Raw genomic sequence first — 21,550 nt, forward strand, 5'->3', positions numbered from 1 at the left:
CAGGAGAAAAAAAAAAAAAAACAAGCAAGAGAAACAAGATGTAGTAAGGATGGAAAGTGTGTAACCCTGACTGGCTTGGCATCACAGAGATCTGCATGCCTTGTGTTGGCATTACAGGCATGTGCCAGCATGCTTGGAAGCAAACAGGATTTCTCCTCCACAGCAGGAAGACTACAAATGGGATCCCACTCTTGAGTTTTGTTGCTCTTGTTTTGTTTTTGTTTTTCTCTGTATTGGTTAAATTTGCCCTTTGACTATTTCATGTGTATATACTGCATTGTTGCTCTCATCCCCCACCTCTTCCACCTCCCCTCTACCTGTCATCCCTCCCTTCTCCCACAGGTTCCTTCTTAGGTCCACACCTTAATGTTCTGTTTTGTGACCCTCCGATTCTAACCAGGACTGTGTGCGGCTATGGTTTGGAACTGACTATTGGAGGCTGATGGACTCCAATAACTGCCCCTCCCCAGATTCCATCAGTTAACAGTAGTTCATCAGGGAGGGATAGGACCCCATGACCTCCCCAATCCGTGATTGGCTCTTGACATCCCAGTCTTGCGCAGATAGCCACTGCTGCTCAGATCTCCTGTTGGCCATGGCTGTGCCATTTCCTGGAGATAGCATTTCCTATCTCTTCTCCCTGTCTTCTGCTCTTACATTCTTAACATTCTCTCTTCTGTAGCATTCCTTTAGCCTTAAATTAGGGAGTCGTATAAATGTCCTGTTTGGGGCTGAGCACACGGGTCTCTGCATTCACCCCATTTACTGCTAAGACAGGCTGAGTAGCATTTGTCTATGGATATAAACATAAATATTTAAGCCACAGTTTGAGGCCACATACGTTAGCTAAACCATAGTGGGGAGGTTGCCCCTGTGGTCTATGATCTCCCCAACCACTTGTTTTCTAGTATCAGATACTACCAGTAAGTTCATCATTCTGGATGAAGTTGAATACAAGGTCGTGAGCCATATTCCAGCAATTCCATTTCAGTGTATATACCTATTAAAACTGTTCTTACACACACCAAGAGACTTCTGCTAGGTGTTTTATAGCATCATTAAGCATAATGGACCGCCTAATAGGGAACCATCAAGTGTCTAATGAGTAGTATTTGTGCAACAAAATGCAGTATAGCAGTGAAAGTAATTTAGGGACAACCACATGCAGCTCCTAAGTTTCACACAGTAGTGTAACAGCTGGCTCTGACTGCAGAACAATGCGCACTATTAAAATCACTTGATTTGGTTACTGTATTCCCAATTATGGCTTGCTGATGCTTTCCAAATTTTTAAATAGGATTTACTTAAATCTGTTGTTGTAAGAATTAAGAAGTCAGTAGAAGATGATGTTTTTATTCCTCTATATCCAAAGAGGTAAGAGCTCTTAATTTTTATACTGTTGAAAATAGCTTTTTTTTTTTTTGGTGGTGGGGTAGGGGGAGGGTGGTATAAGATACATCCTGATATAGCTCAAGCTGTTCTTGAACTTTCTGCAGAGTTGAACTCATCATTCTGTGTGTGCTCCTGCCTCCACCTCCCACATGCTGGAATTAGAAGCATTTGTTTAAGGATGTAAAGCAAAAGACACTATAGTCTTTTCTAGAGCAAGTACACATACTGTTTTAAGATGCAATTTGATTTCAGCAAACATTTCTCTAATCTCCTGTGTACCACATATGATGCTTAGCACTGGGACATTGCATATTTGAGTGTTTCTTGTTTTTAAACTTACCCCAGCATCAAGAGGTTGTAGCCTAGAGAAGTAAAGAGCACAGATTCTTAGCTTCCCCATTTCTTGATTGTTTGACCTTTGGCCCTTACTGTGCTGTTATCATCAGTACAAGGAGGGAGAAGTCAATAGCTACCCCACAGGACAGCAGAGTGATGAAGACTGTTCAGAAGAGAGCAGTGCCATGCACAGAGGAAGCATAGCACAGCCTAGAGCATCCTGGGTGCAGCTGTGAGCTCTGGTCATCTTAGGAAACACAGGGCTTGGTGTATGGTCATATACTTGCCAAGAAAGCCTTCTTGGTAGTGAGGATTTGTGAACTAACTGTAGCTACCCAATGATAACTCCCAGGATGGAAGTTGTCAGGGGACGACTTGGAGAGTCCTGATTTATTTGAGTCAGGAAGAGGATCTGCAAATAAAAATTATGCCCCAGTGAGTTTTGTTTTTGTACTGTTTTAGGTAATTAACACATTCACATGGTTCAAGTTATGCTTGTGGATTGTATTTAAAGCAATCGCTTCTGAGCCTTTTGACTAAAATCAAGTGTATCTTCCAAATGAAAAAGGTGTTTTGGTTTGGTTTTAAGATTTATGTATTGTGAGCATTTGTCTTTGTGTATGTATGTGTAACACATGTGTGCTGGTGCCTGAAGAGGTCACAAGAGAGCATTGGATCCCCTGGAACTAGAATTACAGGCATTGTGAACCACACAACTGTGGGTTCCGGGAACTGAACTAGGTCCTCTACAGGACAACAAGTGCTCTTAACCACTGGACTATTTCTCCAGTTCCCTAAATAAGATTTATTTACTCTTACTTTGAGTTCCAACTGCAGAGTTTGACATTTATCTTTTATATGCTATACTGTTATTTCCCCCTCTTTCTCTATAAGATGAAGTATATTATAAGCATGGACAAGCAGTTTGTACTTTTTTCACTAGTACATAGTTGAAGTCATTTCATGTCACCATGTAAGTAACTTTCTTACAATAGGCATGCAGGTGTCTTGTAACTGACCAGCATGTGAATGGTAATCTACCAACAATAAAATTATAAGCAAACTGGCAGATATACCATTCTGTGCAAAGGCAATCATCTACAAGACACACTTGCAGAAACTCACTGTTGGCTGAGTGTGGTTGCATTTATAATTCTCGGTAAATACCATCAGAGTGCCTTGATTCATTTTTCATTTAGGTTGTTTAGTTGCTTAATTTAAAATAAAAAGGGGGGGGCGCTGTAGAGATCACTTGGTGGTGTAATGCTCTTCCAGAGGACTAGAGTTTTGATCCCCAGCACCCAGGTCGGGCAGCACACAACTGCCTATAACTCCAGGGGCTTCAGTGGCCTCTTCTAGCCCTGCAGGCAATGCACTCAGGTGCCCAAACCACACACAGACACACAGACACACAGACACACATAGAATTCAAAACAGAAGCAAACAACAAAAAGTCCTATTTTTGTGGTTTACTTTACTCTGAAAGAATAATAATCCTTTGTATCTTCCCCCACTCTCCCCTCTTCCTTCCCTTCCCGCTCCTCCTCATGTGTTTCATATTAGTTCTGAAGAAGGAAAAATGTCAGCACATTCAAAGTTCCAAGAAAGACAGTTCTGGGGAGCGCTAAAGGTAAGCAGAATACTATTTCAAAAATGTACCTGTATTAATCTTTGCATCCATACAGCATGTGTTGAACTCCACTCTGCCACTACAGTACAAAAACTAATAGGCTATCCGCAGGTAAGCAAATGAACTTGCTATGCTTGGATAAACCGTGCTTATCAGCACTCAACTTTGAACATCACATAATTTTCACATATTAAAAATATTCTGTGTTGGGTTTGTTTTGTTTTTTTTGAGACATGGTCTCACTATATAGTTCTGACTTGCCTGGTCCTTGCTTTGGAGACCAGGCTGCCCTTACATTTCATAATAGGCCTTCCTGCCTCTGCCTCCTATGTACTGAAATTAAAGACATGTGCCACCATGCCCAGCCTTACTCTGTTTTGTTTTTTAATATTTTTAAATGTCCTTTAAAAATAGAAAAGCAGTTCTTGTCTTATGGACCCTCCATAAGAAGTACTGGGTTGAATTTGATCCCAGGTCATATCCGGCTACCCTTTGTCAGCGAGCTAAAGTTAAAGCCAGAGTGGAGGTTGATATGGTAAGGAGCTCAGTTACAATGGCATTTCAGGTGAAGCACCAGAAGGACTCTTGGCTGACTAATGACATGTGAGGACACAAGGCTTTTCACAGCCAAGTGCCTGATGTTGGCACCTGGTGCTGTACCATCCTTAGACATTTGTAGGAGATGCAGGAAGAGCGGCGGGCTTGGGAGAGACTGAGGTGGTTTGGATGTGGTAGATTGCACAGCACTGTGGAGCTGGAGCACAGTACGGGTAACATCCAAGTCCCAAGTCCTGGGGCTAGGCCAGAGCTGAGGATTGACGTCACTTAGGCATAGGCTGTATGTGGCCGTGAGTGACAAGTTCTGAGGAGACTAGATGAGAGCCTGGGGAATGGAGTTGGGTCGTCAGGTGCACCTTAGTGCCTCAAGGAATGAAAATGTGCCAGGGATGAAAATGAGTATTAAGTGCCATGAGAAGGCATTAGGGGTAGTGAAGATGTCCATTGTGTTTGAGAATTAGAACCCAAGTGTCCTTAGCAGGAGCAGGTGCAGTGCAGTGAGTGAATGTGTGTCATGATCAGGTCGGGAAAGATTCTTTCCGGGACAGACAGCGATGCCAGGGACATTGTGAAGTGTGGCATGTTACTAACCCAAATGTCATTCAGCACCCAGAATTCTCACCACTGTTCACAGAAATGTCTGAATTCAGCCCTCTAAATACAAGTATTTGTTGTAGATCTTACTATGGGCACTTCACCTCTATTATCGGTAGACTCTCCGGTTGTCTTGTTTTACATGTCAGCAGTGAGGTTCTTGGCATTGCCAGGCTTCCTAGTGGCACACGTTAACACTGGCACTGGCCTTGACGGTGCTTTCTGATCCTGGCAACCCACAGTCTTGTACTTAGTGGCCTAGACAGTAAGAAGATGGGTCACAGTGGACACTGATCTACCTGGAGAGGCTCCAGGAGAGTTACATGAGGCACACTGGGGTTGCTTACCCTAAAAATGGACATAGGATGAGCAAATACATGGAGATGAGAATCAAGTATTTACTTGGGGATGTTTTCTATTCCAAAGATGACATTTACAACAGGGCCAACTAGTGAAGTTGGTGGAGTTGGACCAGTTCTTTATTTACCAATACAGCTTCTAGGGAGAACACACATAATTACTTGGTATTTTCTTTCAGCTCTTCCGAAATATTCTTCTTTGGAATGGACTTCTCCCAGATGACACCTTGCAAGATCTAGGCCTGGGGAAGCTGCTGAATCGCTATCTTATTATTGCTCTTACTAATGCCTTCCCTGGACCAGATGCTGTTAAAAAGTGCAGCCAGGTAAGCTGTATAGAAGCCAGTTCTAATTATGTCATTAATGTATATAATTCTCAGTGTGGTGACATATGTCTCGAATTCCATCACTAAAGAAGCTAAGGTGGAATAGAAGTGTTGCAAGGTCCAGGCCAACCTGGGCTACTGGTGAGACCGTCTCTCCAAACAGCAACAGCAGAGATTTAGGAAGTAGGGCTGGAGAGACGTCTCAGTGGTTAAGATTGCACACTGCTCTTGAGTTTACCTCATAGTTCCCACGTTATGCAGCTCACAACCCCTGTAACTTCAGCACTGATGGGGAATCCAATGCCCTCTTCTGGCCTCTTCAGGAACTTGCACATAAACACACATGAATGTATCTTAAAGATTTAGTATTAAAATCTATATTGTATTACAACCAAATAATTAAAATTATGGAGCTTGCACTTGAATAAACAAATCAGTTAAACAGAACAAAACCCAGAAGCTACTTTAATATTTAAGTCATTTACTAATGATGCCAGGAGCCCAGGTGTGGTCTGTACACACCTGTAGTCTCAATACTTGAGAGGCTCAGGCAGGAAGTTCATGAGTTCAAGACAAGCCAAGAAAGAAAGGAGACAGGGAAAAAAGAAAGAAAGGAAGGAAAATTAAAGAGTTAAAGAAATAGGTTAGAAACTAGGAAAGAAGCTATAATGCATACGATTAAAATCCACATCAAATTTAAAAAGTCTTTACAAGCCAGTAAAGAATTCAAAGACTTCTTACTGGAAATGGCCCCAGAATATACAAGTCAAATCACCACAAATGGATATGGAAAACAGCCTGCAAACAGTGTGGCAAAGACTGGCAGTGCCAGCAGAGAACTGCTGCTGCTGTGGAGATGCCTGCACAGTCAGTGGGGCAGGAAGTGTAGCTCTTGCTCTCACTAGTTAACTGAAACCCCCAGTTGTGACGTAAGCCTAGGCTGCTACCATTCTGGTGCTATAGAAGCCTTGTGGCCTGCAGTGTGTAGCGGAATGTTATTGAAAGGTGTGTTACTTTTGTTTATGTTGCATTTGTTAAACTCTGTGAACCTGTGTTAATGTGCCTGTCTAAAACACCTGATGGTCTAATAAAGACCTCAGTGGCCAAATAAATATCTAAATGGCCAATAGTGAGGCAGGAGAAAGGATAGGCAGGGCTGGCAGGCAGAGTATATATAGAAAGAGAAAACTGGGAGGAAGAAAAAGAAGGAGCCAGAGAAGGAGGAGGACTCCAGGGGCCAGCCACAGCAAGACACGGAGTAAGAGTAAGATTTACAGAAGAGAACGGGAAAAGCCCAGAGGCAAAAGGTAGACGGGATAATTTAAGGAAAGCTGGCAAGCAATAAGCCAAGCTGAGTCTGGGCGTTTATAAGTAAAAAATAAGCCTCCACATATGATTTACTTGGGAGCTGGGTGGTGGTGGGGGCCCCCCAAAAGAGCAAAAGCAAACAAACAACAGCGGCATGTGCAGGGCTCTGGTTCTGGAAAACAGATTCTGTTACTGGCAGGAGCAGCACAGCTCTTGAGGACAAAAATGGGAGTTGAACATACAGATTTTAAGAACAGAGAATATTAGAGCATTATTAATAGCAGGTAGCCCAAACTATCTGCATTAGTTACATTTGTGTTGCTGTGGTAAGACACCGTGACCCAAGGAGACTTAAAGAAGATAGTTTATTTGGGGTTATAGTTTCAAAGGGAGGGTCTGGAGTGGAGGGGAAGGCCTGGGGACAGTGGAAGAACTCTGAGAGTCCTCATCTTCAGCCACAAACAAAACAAAGCAGATGGGAAGTGGGGCAAGGCTGTGTGAACTCCAACCCACCCCCAGTGATGGGCTTCCTCCAGTAAGGCTCCACCTCCCACAGGTTCTGTAACCTCCCAAGCAGGGCCATGAACTGGAGGACCAAGTGTTCACATTTTCAGATATGTGGACCAGGGAGGGTGCTTGTATTCAAAACAGTACAATACCCAAAAATCCCCAAAACAGTTGATCTGCCCATACGGTGAAAGTCATGGTACTAAATGGTGCTTAGGAAGCCAGGTTTGGTAGCACACGTAATCCCATCGTTACCATAATTCTTAAAATTTAAGTCATTCTCTCTGTGGAATGTTTTCAAGTTGACTGCAAAGGTCATCTCAAAGGCAGTGAAGGGCAAGTGTGTTTACACAACTTCTCCACAGCAGGGTTTTAGAATCAGGCCACAGGCAACAGAATGAGGCCCCACCTCATATATGGACAGGCTCACTGGCTCCATGAGAACCTCCAGACACATGTAAGATAGCAAAGCCCCGGAAAGCAGGTACAAGTGACAGTAAGTTCCAAGCCGGTGAAGATTGGTGCCAAAACTTGGGGAAACAGATAGTCTGACAAGCAAATCTGCCGGGCAGCAGTGGTGCACGCCTTTAATCCCAGCACTCGGGAGGCAGAGCCAGGTGGATCTCTGTGAGTTCAAGGCCAGCCTGGGCTACAGAGTGAGATCCAGGACAGGCTCCAAAACTACACAGAGAAACCCTGTCTCGAAAAAAATAAAACAAAGGGGGGAAAATCACAAGCTAATCTTCTATGTCTCTCTGCCTTCTGCAGTCACATATCTGCATTTTTTCCTCAATAATTGAAAAATAATACAGTCAGTCTTTTTTCCTGGCTTTCATTCACTTTCGATTGCTTTTGTTGATGGTGCCGCTGCTCTTGAGTCAGACTCAGGGCCTCACAGGCTTTAAACCCCCCGATCTGCCACCTGCACATTCAGCAACACCCATCTCTGTCATTTTTTTGAGACAAGATCTGCCTGTGCTGCAGAGGCTGGCTGGCTTTGAGCTCAGATCCCTTTCTGCCTCAGGCCTCTCAGATGCTAGAATTACAGATGCCTACCACCATGCCCAGGTCAGACCCTCTACCACCAGTTTCTACAACTGTGTTAAGGCTGATGCCAGATTCACTATAAGACACTTTCCAGAACTTGCACTCCTTGACAGTGAGTGTTTGGTGCTTTTCCTTTCTCCTTTCTCCAGAGCCTGGTCTGTCACCAGTGATAGCGTGGCGTGCGTGACTGTCCAGGAACTTGGGTTTCCTCTCTCCCTTCCCTTCTTCTTGTTACGACGAAGTTTTTTTTATTTTATTTTTCCAACAGTTTTCTGACTTTCCCCTAAATTGTGTTAGTTTTGGAGGAGGGATTTTTTTTTTTTGTTTTGTTTTTTTTGAGTGTCTAGTGTGTACTGCATTGATCTCCTTGGCCTGCATGGACAGAAAAAGCACACTGGTAAAGGACAATACCTTTTGTCATTAATTTTCTTCTTCTCAACAAATTTAGAATCACCTGTTGATTTCTTCTCTCAAATGTTTTTGTGTCGATTGTGGAATTACAAGCATTGCTAAACAATGCACAGAGCAGATTCCATCTGCTTTAAGCTTTTATCAGTGAAGGTTTTTTTTTTTTTAAACCAAGTGGTTTTTTTGTTTTGTTTTGTCTTTTCAATTTCAGTTATATGTATGGGTGTTGTGCCTGCTTATATGTTTGTACTGTGTGTCATTAATAATCTGTGGAGGTCAGAAGGGGACATCAAGTCTCTTGGAACTGGAGTTACAGATGGTTGTAAGCTGTCATGTGGGTTATGGGAATCAAACCTGCGCCCTCTGGAAGAGCAGCTAGTGCTGGTACCCGCTGAGCCTTCTGTCCAGCCCCTGAAGAGTGATCTTTTTAATGCCATGTTACCTTTGACACAGCAAAGAGAAATCTCAGTTCGTTTGCTCATGTGTTTTAAACCTGCCATGTGTCTTGACAGATAGCAGCTTGTCTACCAGAAAAATGGTTTGAGAACTCTGCCATGAGGACATCAATTCCCCAGCTAGAAAACTTCATCCAGTTTTTATTGCAGTCTGCACATAAATTATCCACAAGTGAATTCAGGTAATGCTCATTTAATTTCTCACCTCCAAAGCATAGCTCAAGGATTTTGAATGCTTTCAGCAGTTTTAAGGAAGAATTGTACTTTTACTATAATTTTTAAAATCCGGGTCTGGGGATGTAACTAGTCTGGCAGAGTATCTGCCTAGCAGCACAAGGCCCTGGGTTCCATCCAGGCATTGTGGCACATGCCTAGAATCCTCCTGTAGTGCTGAGGATGTCTTGGTGTGACTACTCCACCCAGCTGGCAGCACAGCCCTGTCGAGACCCTGACGACAGGCTTGTTCTGTGTTCTGCTCTTTCTTGCCATTCGCGTTCAAATCTTCCAGGATACTCTGTATTTGGACCTGCAGTTATAATCATGAGGTGTGGGAAACTGGGGTCAGTCTATGAAATACATCATTGGGCTGTTTCATGTCTGTGCCAGTACTATAGTATGCTTATGCAAATAGATACAATACAGGCTGCTGCTAGGCTGTACTGTACATGTGTAGCAAATGCAAAAATGAATAATGTAGTCAGCGTCCAGGATTGTGTAATGTGCAGTTGTATGTGCTGTGCTTTTATGGAACGATCAGCACATTTGTTCACGCCAGCAGCACCACAGCATGTAGTGTGTTTCAGTGTGGCATGAGAGCTAGTGTCACTGTGCCTTAGGGATGGACCAGCACTTAACCCAGTGATGTAAAGGGGACCTCGTCTCTGTATTCTCTGTGGCTTTAGATACTGACTTAGGTGGAACTTCTGGTTCCGGTACTGATGTAGGTCCTGAGTCACCACTGTGCCTCCCTTCACATGTGTTACAGAACTTTCTTTTTAGTGTATCTCTTTCATTCATTCATTCAATTTCATCTTACGTTTTGTCCTAAGGATCAAACTTCGGGCCCACTGCATGCTGAAGACTTCCTACCGCTCAGACACCTCTAGCCTGGGCTGCACTAAGGGGAAGTAAATGCTTTTTTGGTTTTGTTTTTCAGGAATGAAGTCAATGAAATAATTCTTATCCTGGTGAAGGTAAAAGCTTTGAATCAAGCTGAATCCCTCATAGAAAAGTATCACCTGGAGCTCTCCACGCACCCAATTACAGGTGTTTGAGTGCACTATGGGAGGTGTTGAGTCATTGATAAAGTACTCAGTTCCTTGCTTGTACACAGCCGGTGCCCCCTCACTTCCTCTGTGCCCACCCTTGGTGTCCTGAAAGGCTGTCCTTCCTGTCGCTGTGTGACTGAGGATGTTACAGCACAACAGTCATCACTCTGTCTCAGTCTGAGAAGGAATTGAAGAAATCCCATACACAGAAGCAGGTCCAGAGTCAAGCCCATCTTCAGCTTCGGCATTCTTAAAATTTCTACTGTTGACAAATCAGCTAATGTGGAAATCTTGAGTGAATTGCTTAATTATGAAATGGTTAACTCATTTTTATAACAAATTGTCCTTCCAAAGTCTGCACTGGTTGATTATGTGAAATCAGTGAAAGAGAGTGCCAGTGAGTCTCCAGATTTGTAATTCATTGTGAATTTGTTAAGAAATCTTTTAAAAAATGATTTATTTTTCTATGTGTGATCCACACAACTTCCATGCAGAGACCAGCAAAAGCCAGAGGGCATCAAATCCCTTAGAACCAGAGTTCCAAGAGGTTGTGGGCCACCTGATGTAGATGCTGGGAACCAAACCCATGTCCTCAGGAAGAGATCTTAGCCACTGATCATTCCTCCAGCCCCTGTTGAAGAATGAAGATGTATTGATTTGGGCCATTTGTAATTCTTTTTGAACCATCTTTTTCTAGAGGATTGTAATACTTTCATATTAAAAATAATAGTGATCTTTTGCCTGTCCTCTGGCAAATAGTTTATCAGAAAACTTGCCATTTTTCTTTTAATTTTGTGTAAGTTTTTTTCATAATGAAGTCATCGCTTGGTAGCAAGTCAGGTTTTTTTTTTTTTAATGTTGTGTATCATTCATAAGATTAAGAAGGCCACTGCTATTTTACATACAGGAAGTGTACAGTATTTGATTAAGGAAGTCTGAGGTAAGGTAGTTAAGAAATTAGGAATTTTTCTCAAAATGATTTTATTAGTGTTCTTAAGTCTGTTAAGCAACTCAATGATGACCCCATGTATATATTTTGCAATTGCCCAAAAGACAATTGGAAATGTTGGTTATTTTGTAATATTTGACTCTGTGGCCTATGTTTACATACTTGAAAGCCCTATTTTCAAGACTGCATGTAATGTGAACAGCTGACATGTTGTAATCGCTGTAGCAGTGAAAGCTTATGGTTCTCTAGGTGAGGATGCTAAGACTGTTACAGACTGTACAGACAGAATCCCACATAGAAAGCTCAAACACTGCTGAATCCTCAGAGAATTCATGTTAATGTTGTCATTTTAGACAGCTGCTCATTACAAAAGTATGTGTGTATGTGTACAGAATGTTTTTGTATATAAACGGCAGAGACTTTATTACAGATGAATTTTCTATTTTTTTACTGTTAAAGTGCATTTTTGGAAGCTGTTCTCTGGCTCTGGATTTTTTAGATAGACATGGATGGATATGCACTCATTAGTCTACCCTGAGCAGACACCGCTGTGATGCTAGCCCTACATCATTGGAGAGTGCTTGGTCCTGCCTCCTAGTCCTGTGAAATGGCTCACTGATGACACAGCACAGCAAACAGTCACCTGGTGACTCATCTCACAGACTCAGTGAGGCCATGTCAGAAAACTTTATTCTTCATCTGTGCTGGTTTCCTTTGCTTTATTCTTTTTGGAGACTGGGTTTCATTCTGAAGTGTAAGTGACATTGATCTTGGGAACCCTGCAAGCCCTAGGATTGCAGGCCTGTGTTACCACACCTGGCAAGAAAAACTTTAAAAGGGCCTAAATGTGGAGAGATTGACCATGTTCATGAATTAAAAACTAATTTAGGGTAGTTTTTATTCTCCTTACACTGACTCATAAATTTAATGTCAACATTCAGAGGTTCAGGAAATAATCATACAGGTGAACAACCTAGGGCCACGTTACTCAGTGGGGGATCCCCAGACCAGTATTGATAGAACTAATCTGAATGAACCTTAGTTCCATCTCACTTTTCTGCCCTCCCACTCACAACACCCAAACAGAGACAAGTCACAGATCTAACTGGAAAGTCTAGAACAGAGACTCAGGAAAATCAGAGGAGGAGACCTGTGCCTCAGAGGCAGAGACCAGAGAAGCTCAGCAGAGTTCGGTTCCCAGCACCTATACCATGCGGCTCACAGCCACCTGGAACTCCAGCTCCAGGGGGTCTGATACACAGTCACACATGTATACACTTAAAGAAGGAACAGGTACTGGGTATCTAAACTCCAAATAATGGTTCCAGGAAGACAAGGAGAGAAAATCGGCAACAAATGCCAAGTTTCCCAGAACATGAGTCACTGCATGAAAGGCTCACCCCAAAATGTGGATACAAATATACCTGCACCAAGGCACAACACTGACTGCATTACTGTGAAGACTAAAAGTACACACTTTCAAGTCATACACAGGGAGCAGAAACCAGAATGACTGCGATTCCCAGCATGGCACTAAAACACTATTACCAGTACAACTGTAACAAGGAAACTCAAAAGCAGAGTGATAGTACAGATCAGACAGTCCCTCTCAAGAGTAAATGGGCCACATGAGTGAAGGATCTCAGGAGCATGAGCAGCATACCCTGTATGCCATGGAGGTTAGTGCACACGCATATCTTCTCTGGAAGCTAGTAGTGTTCCATCTAAAGGAGTTAGCCAGGAAAATGAAAACAAGAACCGCACAAAGCACTCAACAGAAAACCAGCCCGAGACAAAGGCTCCAGGGGGCAGGTCGGGCACTGAGAGACTCACTGATGGAGGCACCAAGATCCAGACTGGCTCTTGGGATGTTACAGGTGGGATAGCCTTGACTCTGTGATGCATCCCAGCTTCCCAATCTGTTCTCAGCTGCATGGATTACCAAGTACACTCCTGTCCCCACAGAGAGACTGTTTTGACCCCTAAAGGCTTGTTTCATGCAGAAAGTGAAAAAAATATGCTCTCTGACCACTTCCTGCTGGACAGCTCATCACCCAGTCCACACTGTGGGCTGCCAGGTGCCCTGGGGTGTCTTCTGTTGAGCAGAATCCACTCATAACTGAGGGGAAAATGAAACCAGATGACAGCTCAGACTGCCACATCCCCCTTGAAACTTTCACAGCAGAACAGCACCCTTTTCTACCTGCTAATGAGCCCGTCAAAACAAGACATTTAACACTGTGGAGGGCTGGAGAAATAGCTAGTGACTAAGAGTACATACTGTTCTTCCAGAAGACCTGACTTCAGCTGTCAGCACCCATGTCAGGTGGGTCATAAGCAGCTGTGACTCCAGTTCCAGAGAATCTGATACCATCTGGTCTCTGGACACACGTGTATACATACAGAACTGGGTGCTGGGAACTGAACTCCAGTCCTGTGCAAGAGCAGCAAGTGCTCTTAACTACTGACCCAGCCCCTACTATTACACTTTAACACACACACACTGCTGTGTATTTCTGATTTTTTTCCCAATTTACTCCCCTTGCTCACAGCCCATTACATCTCATTTTGGTGATGCTGACTCCACTGGCTCCAGACAGGGAATGAATGTTGGGCGATTTCTCTTTTTAGAGCCATAAACTGGTGTGCAGACCTTATGCTAAGTACTGATAAGGTGAGGAGTACTATCTCATTTAATAGCTGTGCTCTTACAAAGCAAACTTACTGGCTGAGCTAATATATCTGCAATTAAAGGCATCCTCAGAACAAGGGCTTAAAAGAAAAGAATATTTTTATGTATGTATACGAGTTGGGGTCCACACAGGCTAGGGTGTGCATGTAGAAGGCCAAGGACAACTTTCAGGAGTCAGTTCTCTCCTTCCACCCCGGGTTCCAGAGTTGAATTTGTCAGGCCTGAGCAGCATGTTTACCTGCTGAGCCATCCCACCAGTCCCAAGATCAAGACTTCTTGGATGCTTCTATTTCTTCCCACAAGGCAGCTTCGATTTTTGAAGTGTCATATTCTCTCATCATATCAAACTCAAGCCATGGCTGGCTCCACTTCTGGGCTTCCTTCATTTGCTCTTCAGTTAAAGCAAGATCAAACCTGATCCCTTTAATGTTGAAGTACGGACGTTCCCAGCGTTTGGACCATGGCTTGGGCTTCATTTTAACTTGCAGCTAAGGAAGACAAGAACAGAATTGGGCTGGTGAGATGCACACAAAAGTTGCCCCGAGTTTTCTGCAGGGTGCTTCTTTAGACTTGCACTTAAACAAGTGTACATGGTAACATGGTCTACCTTGTTAACAGGCACTTCCTGGCGGGCCTCATGTGGGACCGGCTTCATATTGACATCAAAGGTGCTGAACTCGGGGAGGGCATCTCGTAAATACAGCAGGCTGTCGTCCAGCCGCTTCTCTAACTTCACCACTTGGATCTCGTGGATTCGAGGATTATACAGTTCAAAGCAAATCTCCACACCTAAACAGAGAGCATGCTTACTACCTCAGACCAGACTCCTACAATACTTCACAGTACAGTGAAAGAAGCAGCTGGCAAGTGGGGCATGAACACACACATGGAATTTCTAAGGATGAAGACCACTAAAGCAAAGCAAACTAAACCCCATTTAAATTAGAAAGTGAAAAAACTGAATGATATCCTATCAGAAGTCTATAAATATCCCATCTCTTCAACTGTGACAGCATACATTAGCCTGGGAAGAGGAAGCCTCCACTGAGGAACTGTGGCGATCAGAACAGCCTGTAGATATGTCTGTGGGGCACTGTCTTGACGGCCAGTTGATAGATGAGGGCCTAGTCCCCTCTGGGAGTACATCCCTGGGCAGGTGGTCCTAGGCTGTGTGAAGAGTTGGCTAACCATGAGCCTAACCGTGAGCAAATGGCATTCTTCCACGGTTTCTGTCTCACCTCTACGTTCTGACTGGAACGTGTAAGTGAAATAAACTCTCCTCCCCTAAGCTGCTGTTGGACAGAGTGTATTATGACAGCCAGAGACTAAACAAGTACACCGGGGACGGGCCCTCTTGGCACAAACACAGTAACTTGGTGAGCAAGACAGCTTTGAATGTGCTCCCTCCAAAATTCACCTTGAAGGCCTGCCTCGTAGTAGCAGTTTCTCTGCAAAGGTCACGGGTGAGAACCCTGAAGTGCACTTGTAAGTCTAAACACTCTCTGACTCGCCATTTCAGTCCTTCATCTTGTAGGACGTTACCACTGTTCCTCTCCGGTGTTGGTCATGGCACGTACCTGGAGCCACAGTGCAGTACTAACTGCAGCGACTGTGTCCTGACACAGCAAAGCAGAAGCTTCATCTCAGCAGCCAAGCTCCCAAGGGTACCATCCTGTCTGTCCCAGTGGACTTGGGGTTATTTGCTCAGAAAAGGACGACCCTGCTAAACTGAAGGCTCACACCTCTAATCCTCTAGTCACAGTACTGAGGAGACAGAGACTGGAGGATTGCTTCAAGTGTGTGGTCAACAGGCTCTATATAGCAAGATCCTGGCCACTCATGGCCTACATGGAAGACCCTGTCTCAAAAACACAACTAATAAAACAAATGGAATCTCCCTCACTGCTTCATACACTGTCTCTACTCTTGAAGACGCCACGTTTATTTAGGCAGGGTGTCACTATGGAGTCCAACCTGGTTTTGAACTAAAAAAAATCCTCCTGCCTCAGCATATCCTTGTACTAGGCTAACAGGTATGTGCTGCCATGCCCAGCCCAGGGAGTCCAATCCCAATGGGTGTTGCCCATATAATAAAAGAAGCTTTCAAAAGGAAGTGGACCCTCCAACGGTACATTAACCAGTGAATACCAATCTCGATCCACTGCAAAGCACGGGTTATCTCCTGGGGAAAACCCACACATTCTGGAAGCACAAGAGGAAACATACCTTGTCCTTCAATCGTGTTCCTAAGGGTGAAAGTAGCCCCAAGCCCTTTTCCAGATCGCTGGATACAGATCCCCAGGAACTGGCTGGTTTTCCCACTGGCGTATGGGTCGGCTGTGGTGACACGCAGTATGCTTCCTACAGAGTCAGAAGAGAAGCAAGCTCTGACATGAGATGCAGGAATGAACAAATACAGTTTAGAACTTAGTGTGTTTTAAATAACGAATGGCAAAACCCAAACACCTGGAGAATAATCTTTATGCAAAAAACATCTTTATGCAATCCAACACCTGTCGACAGACACCCTGCTTCTACTCACCAACATAGAACTCTGGAATGTCCAGCACCTTCCTCCTGTCCAGCATATCTTTTCTTTCTAGCTGATATTTCAGAGGGTTTGTTCTTCCCCTTGGAGGAATGAATTCAGGACTCAGGAACCTATAAAGAAAGAAATTTTAAAAATTAAAAGGTAATTTGGGCCAATATAAGGCGGGGGGGGGGGAGCTGTCTTACAAAGAAATGAAAGGGTATAATGTTGATGTATATCATTCTTTAAATAAGGAATATCATTTCTAAACTACTGTTTCCAAAACCACTGTTGATGCTCATGAGAACTGTCAGCTCTCCTGAGCACTCACCAGGCATTTTGTTTAAAAGCTTATAAAACATCTAAGTGGCACTTACAGTCTGGACCTTAACTGTCCAAGAAGGCACATATACTGAGAGGTTAGCTGTCAGCCTGTGCAGCTCCTGGGGGTTAGGAAGCTTTAAGAACTGTGGCCCAGTACAGGAAACATGTCACTGGGCCTGTACCTTGAAGGCAAGACTGAGACCCGGACCCTTTCTGTTTCTTCGTTTTCTTCACCTAGATGGTACTTCCCGCCATGCCATACCGTGTAACTACAAGGTCAAAGTGACAGGACCAGGGCCAAGCAAAGTTAACTAAAACTGTTGGAACCCTGAGCCAAAGTAATAGCTCCCTTTCAGCTGATTATCTCAGTAGCATAAATTAATCTTCAGAGAAATGAGGTGGTTTTGCTGTCATCTTTTTATTAAAAACAACAGCCGGGCGGTGGTGGCGCATGCCTTTAATCCCAGCACTCGGGAGGCAGAGCCAGGCGGATCTCTGTGAGTTCGAGGCCAGCCTTGGCTACCAAGTGAGTTCCAGGAAAGGCGCAAAGCTACACAGAGAAACCCTGTCTCGAAAAACCAAAAAAAAAAAAAAAACAAAAAAAAAACAACAACAGAGTTGGGCGGTGGTGGCGCACGCCTTTAATCCTAGCACTTGGGAGGCAGAGCCAGGCGGATCTCTGTGAGTTTGAGGCTAGCCTGGTCTAAAGAGCGAGATCCAGGACAGGCACCAAAACTACAAAGAGAAACCCTGTCTCGAGAAAAAAAAAAAAACACCAAAAAAACTGAAGCTTAAGGATGATGAACCACTGACACATTACTATTGCTATTAGTTATAAATTGGTTACAGTTTAAACACTGCGTGCCTCTCAGTCTGCAGAGCCTATGACCACAAGTCTCCCACTGAGCTATAAATACAGAGAAAATATATAAAAATCACCTATTGCAAACTGACTTTAAAAGAAACCTTCCACCAAGTGTGGTGGTGCCTACCTATGATCCTAATACTCAGTAGGCAGTAGCAGGCAGATCTCGGTAAGCTCAAGACGGGCCTGGACTACACAGTGAGACACACACACACACACACACACACACACACACACACACAGTGTGTGTGTATATGTGTGTGTGTGTGTGTGTGTGTGTGTGTGTATATATATATATATATATATATATATATATATATATATATATATATATATATATATAATTGTGTCCTGGGGGTGAGGTGCACACCATTGCATCCATGTAGGGGTCTGAAGACAGATTTTGGAGTAGAGTCTTTCCTTCCACTGTGGGTTCTAGGGGTGGACCTGAGTGGACAGGCTTGCACTAGAGACTCCTTTACCACTGCTGGTCCATACTGTTAGCTTTTGAAGATTTACCTTTTTTGTGTGTGTATGAGTGTTTGCCTGCATGTATATATGTGCATCACATGCATGGCCTGGTTCCATCAAAGACCAAAAAGAGGGTGATGGATCCACTAGAGCTAGAATTGCAGACGGTTGTGAGCCACTCTGCGGGCCCTTTTGAAGAGCATCAAGTGTTCTTAACGGCTAACCATCTCTCCAGCTTTTAAAAGATTATTTTCCCACCTCAATGAGGTAAAGTGGTCATAGGAAAATATTTTTTTCTAAATCATTAGCTTTCCTAAGTCCAAGCCGGTTTCAATTTAGAACTACAGGATATGTGAAATATTTAAGCCCAGAGACAATCCACTCAGCAAAGCTACACTCCTTTTAAAGAGTCTATAATCGCACCAAGTTTTTCCCCATGAAAACTCAGGTTTGTTATGGTTGTGAGCGTTCCGAAACAGGCTCAAGCTATGTAAACCTAGGTGGCTTAGAAACCACCGCGGTGAGCGTCGGTCAACAGACTCTACCCAGGAGGAAGGGTTTGGGGAGGTCAGATCAACTCAAACACGTTCCCAGGTGCAACAAGGAGAATAGTTAAGAACAAATAAAACTGAGGAATGGGCGTCCAAGCCTGCGTCCTTTGGGATCTAGAGAGGAGCAGACGCAGAATTCGAGTATGTGCAGGCCAGCTACAAGGTAAGCAGGTACCCAAGCGCGTGAACACCCAAGCAGCTCCAGGAGCCGCAGGCGCCCGAGCATGCGCACACCCACGAGGCCTTGGCCGCCTCACCTTCTCTGTTTGTCCGGGGCTCGGTGCCGGTCCACCATGACAGGTTTCGGAGGCGGCTTAAACCCACCTGGCTCGGAAGGCCCGGTGCTCTGAAGCCGGCTCGAGCCCATGCGGACACAGCAGGCATCAGACGCGAGTGCAGCGAGCCGCGGCCTGGCCATTCGGAAGCTCCGGGCCAGGTTCAGGGACACCCTACAGCCGTCTGCCATGGAGGCTGCCATGTCTACACACGCAGTGCAGGACTACAGCTCCCAGAAGTCAGTGCGACGAGGTGTGGTCGGACGGTGGCTCCTATGGGACCAAACCCGCTTCCCTGTGGACTCCGGCTATTTTGAGGGAACTATATTGGCAGAAGTATATAATTTCCTCTTCACTATCATTTGCAAAGTTACACTCCTCCAAACGGCAGGCAAACTTGTATTTTCCACTAAGTACTGTGACCTCATTTGCACTGTGAGTGAGTGTGGAATGTGTGTGTATGTGTATATCCTAAATGTGAATGTGATTGCAGATGCCCATGGAGGCCAGGTGGTTCCCTGGAGCAGGAGTTACAGCCAGTAACAAGGTACCCCAAATAGGTGCTGAAAATAGATCCTGAGTCCTCTAAAAGATCAGTAAGTGTTCCTAACTGCCGGACCACCTCTCTAGCCTCCTCATTTCCACTTTTTATTTGCTTGTGCCTACATGAAAAAAACACAAATGTCACCCCAAAGGGAGTAAGAGATAGTTTATTCTGGAGTCAAGTATGAGTGACCATGGCTCAGGAACACAGATTTAAGTCACCGTAAATCCATGTTCTAATGGGGTAGCAACTTCATGAAGTTTTCATAATATCAGAGCAAAGAAAGCCATAAAACACTCCTTAAATACATTGGTGAGTTCATCAATTTAGGTGTACTATGACGAAGTGGAAAAGTCTCCACTATAGGCCTCAGATGCTAACAGTTGGCGTTTTTAGCCTTCGTGTTGATAGAATTGAAGGGTTTCCAAATGAATTTACCTAATAGCCACAAGGCTGTTGATTCACAAACAAGTTTGTAATAAATGACCATTTGAGGGACTAACAGCCCAAGATAGTTTGGCTCTGGGTCTGCAACAGCCTGATGTCTCCAGTTCTAATCAGTTCATCATGTGGTGGTATTGTGTTCCCCAAAATATTGAGCACGTTAATAAACTTACCTGGGGTCAGAGAACAGGACAGCCACAATATTAAACATAGAGGATAGGCAGTGGTAGCACACGCCTTTAATCCTAGCATTCCAGAAGCAGAAATCCCTCTGGATCTCTGTGAGTTCAAGGCCACATTGGAAACAGCCAGGGATGGTGACTCACGCCTTTAATCCCAGAAAGTGAGCCTTTAATCCCAGAGAGTGATGGCAGAAAGCAGAAAGGTATATAAGGCGTGAGGACCAGAAACTAGAAGCTTTTAGCTGGTTAAGCTTTCAGGCATTTGAGTAGCAGTTCAGCTGAGAGCCATTTGGATGAGAACTCAGAAGCTTCCAGTCTGAGGAAACAGGATCAGCTGAGGAACTGGCGAAGTTAGGTAGCTGTGGCTTGTTCTGCTTCTCTGATCTTCCAGCATTCACCCCAATAACTGGCCCCGGGTTTGATTTTATTAATAAGACTCTTTAAGATTCCTGCTACACATCAGACTTGTAGAATATTGTTTGGAAATTTTGGTTCCTCTCTTGTATAATTATTCTATTAGTATTTAGTTCCTCTATTACGCATTCCATGAGGAAGAATGGGTATCTTCTTTAGCTTGCATTCTGTCTTACTACCCAGCATCACCTGGCTCTCACTGACTCCAAACAGAATAATACATTCTGGCCATGTCAACTTGACACAAGCTAGAGTCATCTGAGAGGAAGGAAACTCGATTGAGAAAATGCCTACATAAGATGGGTCTGTAGGCAAGCCTGTTGGGCATTTTCTTAAGTAGTGATTCATGGGGGGAGGACCCAGCCCATTGTGGGTGGTGTCTCCCTGGGCACCATAAACACACACACACACACACACACACACACACACACACACACACACCATTAAAAATAAAATAAAGCCTCAACACTTTCAATGCCCAAAGTCTCTTCACTGTGAGCTCATATAAAAGGTCCTCCGTGAGCAGGGCTCTGGCACCCCCACATTGCAGCTACTTCAGCCTGCAGGGTCTCTATGTAACTTCCCTGAGTTACCAGTCCAACACGGTCTGGTGACAAGGGTAGGAAGAATGGCTTCCACCCTTGCATCTCCATTTTATGCAATAACTGTATTCTGGTTTTACAATGGAAAAGCAATTCTCGGAGTTTTAAAAACATGAACGCACAGACTAGGTATTCTTTTTTTCCTTTTTACACTTTTCTCCTCAAAACAAAAAGTAGTGTTGGTCTCTATTAGACTAGTCTCTATGATGACAGAAAATGGTGAGGCTGACTCACCACCCCCCTGAAAAAAAAAAAAAGAAAGAAAGAAAAAACACAGAGCAATATGCCTATGATGGTTAGGAGATAAGATAATATGCTGTATAAAAATTTTCATCCTAATGCCTGGAAGGGAAAGATTGTTTCACTTCGAAAGGCTGCAGCCTCTGAAAGCTTGAGATCAACAGCAGTGGTGGGCTGGCCTCTGTTGGAAGTAGTACCACACAGCAAGGCTGAGCCCTGGAAATCCAGTCCAGCTTTTTAAATAGTCCCTTTAGTGGATGTGTTTGGTACACCTGTCTG

The 21,550-nt window shown here is 44.1% G+C and overlaps 2 protein-coding genes across 2 annotated transcripts in view; one reads left to right on the forward strand and one right to left on the reverse strand.

Annotated features, from left to right (window-relative positions):
* Gcfc2 (GC-rich sequence DNA-binding factor 2) overlaps positions 1 to 10,662 on the forward strand; it is a 38,177-nt gene extending 27,515 nt beyond the window's left edge. Inside the window, exons 13-17 of the mRNA XM_059258012.1 lie at positions 1,298 to 1,374; positions 3,292 to 3,358; positions 5,049 to 5,195; positions 8,978 to 9,102; positions 10,077 to 10,662. Of these exons, the coding sequence (XP_059113995.1) occupies positions 1,298 to 1,374; positions 3,292 to 3,358; positions 5,049 to 5,195; positions 8,978 to 9,102; positions 10,077 to 10,194 (534 nt within the window). The 3' untranslated portion in view covers positions 10,195 to 10,662. The remainder of the gene's footprint in view (positions 1 to 1,297; positions 1,375 to 3,291; positions 3,359 to 5,048; positions 5,196 to 8,977; positions 9,103 to 10,076) is intronic.
* A 3,248-nt stretch (positions 10,663 to 13,910) lies between these two features.
* On the reverse strand, positions 13,911 to 19,067 carry Mrpl19 (mitochondrial ribosomal protein L19). The gene is made up of 5 exons (XM_059256731.1): positions 18,828 to 19,067; positions 16,372 to 16,490; positions 16,056 to 16,190; positions 14,437 to 14,618; positions 13,911 to 14,317 (listed from the first exon to the last, which is right to left on the reverse strand). The coding sequence occupies exons 1-5, from the start codon at positions 19,046 to 19,048 to the stop codon at positions 14,096 to 14,098; spliced, it is 879 nt and encodes a 292-aa protein (XP_059112714.1). The 5' UTR covers positions 19,049 to 19,067; the 3' UTR covers positions 13,911 to 14,095.
* Positions 19,068 to 21,550: the final 2,483 nt, after the last annotated feature.

The sequence above is a fragment of the Peromyscus eremicus genome, chromosome 3 (genome assembly GCF_949786415.1).
Source record: "Peromyscus eremicus chromosome 3, PerEre_H2_v1, whole genome shotgun sequence".
Classification (NCBI taxonomy): Eukaryota; Metazoa; Chordata; class Mammalia; order Rodentia; family Cricetidae; genus Peromyscus; species Peromyscus eremicus.